The 1,482-nt window shown below is 42.6% G+C and overlaps 1 protein-coding gene across 1 annotated transcript; it reads left to right on the top strand.

The window, feature by feature from the left end:
* Positions 1 to 6: 6 nt before the first annotated feature.
* Positions 7 to 1,476, top strand: LOC106942396 (heat shock 70 kDa protein 12A-like; the record flags this gene model as incomplete). Its single annotated transcript, XM_015025663.1, has 4 exons — positions 7 to 171; positions 242 to 413; positions 525 to 635; positions 838 to 1,476. Coding segments are annotated over 4 exons (1,086 nt in total), but the record flags the coding sequence as incomplete, so codon positions are not given.
* Between the last annotated feature and the right edge of the window lie 6 nt (positions 1,477 to 1,482).

Below are 1,482 nucleotides of genomic sequence, written 5' to 3'. Positions count from 1 at the left end.
CTGAAGGTTTTTACAGAAGTTCTGAGGTTCCTGAAGGACGATGCTCTGAAAACCATCAGATCTCATCCAGAAGGAGGAGAGTTCACAGCATCTGACTTCACCTGGGTGCTGACTGTTCCTGACACCTGGAAGGATTTCCCTAAGCAGTTCATTATTGAAGCTGCAGTTCAGGTAACATCATGTTTTTAGAGTCATCATCTCTGAATGTTCATCAGAATCAGACTTCTGGTTTCTCCTCCAGGCTGGTCTTGTAACAGACGCCACTAAAGACAAACTGATGTTTGTTCTGGAGTCAGAAGCAGCTTTGACCTGGTGTTTGAAGCTTCAACCTGATGGTTTCATCACACAGAACCACAGCAGAGACTCACAGGATCAACCTGCAGGAGCAGCAGAACCTGGTACCAGCTGGAACGGTACTGAGTGGATCTGTAACGTCTGGCAGACAAACATTTAACAGATTTTACCTGTAAAAACATTGATCATTGTTCCTAGAGCAGCTCAGTGAGGTTTCTGTGTTTCTACAGATCCAGCAGGAGGTCAGGAGGTCGTACAGTTTACTGTGGAACCAGAAGAAACCAAAGTCCTGCTGGAGACCCAAAGAGACGGGAAACGGTACCTTGTTGTCGACTGTGGAGGTAAAAGTTACTCACTGTTATTAAAGGTTTAAAGACGAGTTTGAAAACTTTTTTGGTTCACACACTAAGAGTCCCAATAAACATACTGCAATGATGTGACCTTTTTGATTAATGTTTGCTGAATTTGAGCTAAAATGTGAAATAAGTTGCATTATGAGACAAATTCTTTAATAATTTTTATTCTCTTGTTGTTTGTCAAAAGATAAAGATATCAATTTCACTTTTCATGACGTCCTGGAAGGACGACCTCTGAAGACGCTGCATGTCGACTCTAAAATTGATCTGGGAGGAAAAACTGTGGAGAGAAAATTCAAACAGCTCCTGATAGAAATCTTCTGTGATGGTGTCTGGGATGAATATGAGGAAAGCTTCCCCAATGAGGTTCAGAAGATGATGTATGATTTTACTCGTCTCAAACTTTTGGATGAAGATGTTCAGATCAGTTGCCCGGGTAACCTGGTCATAGTGGCTCAGAAACAGAAACAGATTGAAACGTTCTTTGATTCAGTGGAAGGAGCTTCCTGGGATGATGGATCTATCAGGATCTCCAGAGAGAAACTGAGATCTTTTTATGAAGATAGTCTGCAGGGAATCACAGAGAAACTCAGAGAAATATTAGACAAAAATCTCAACATTGGGTTTATTGTGTTAGTGGGAGGATTGGCTGAGAGCCAGATTCTACGTCAGCACATCACTGATCAGTTTGGACGTCAGTATAAAGTCCTGTGTCCTCTTAGACCCCAGGAAGCGATTCTGAAAGGAGCCGTAGAGCTGGGGAGAAACCCAGAGATGGTGGAGCCTCAGAGGAAACGTCCAGCTTGGTTCAGATGTTGGTCATGAGATTTTT

Source organism: Poecilia latipinna, unplaced genomic scaffold (assembly GCF_001443285.1).
Source record: "Poecilia latipinna isolate Pla-1442-1.1 unplaced genomic scaffold, P_latipinna-1.0 Scaffold4246, whole genome shotgun sequence".
In the NCBI taxonomy this organism is placed as follows: Eukaryota; Metazoa; Chordata; class Actinopteri; order Cyprinodontiformes; family Poeciliidae; genus Poecilia; species Poecilia latipinna.
This window is presented reverse-complemented; position numbering and strand designations above follow the sequence as displayed.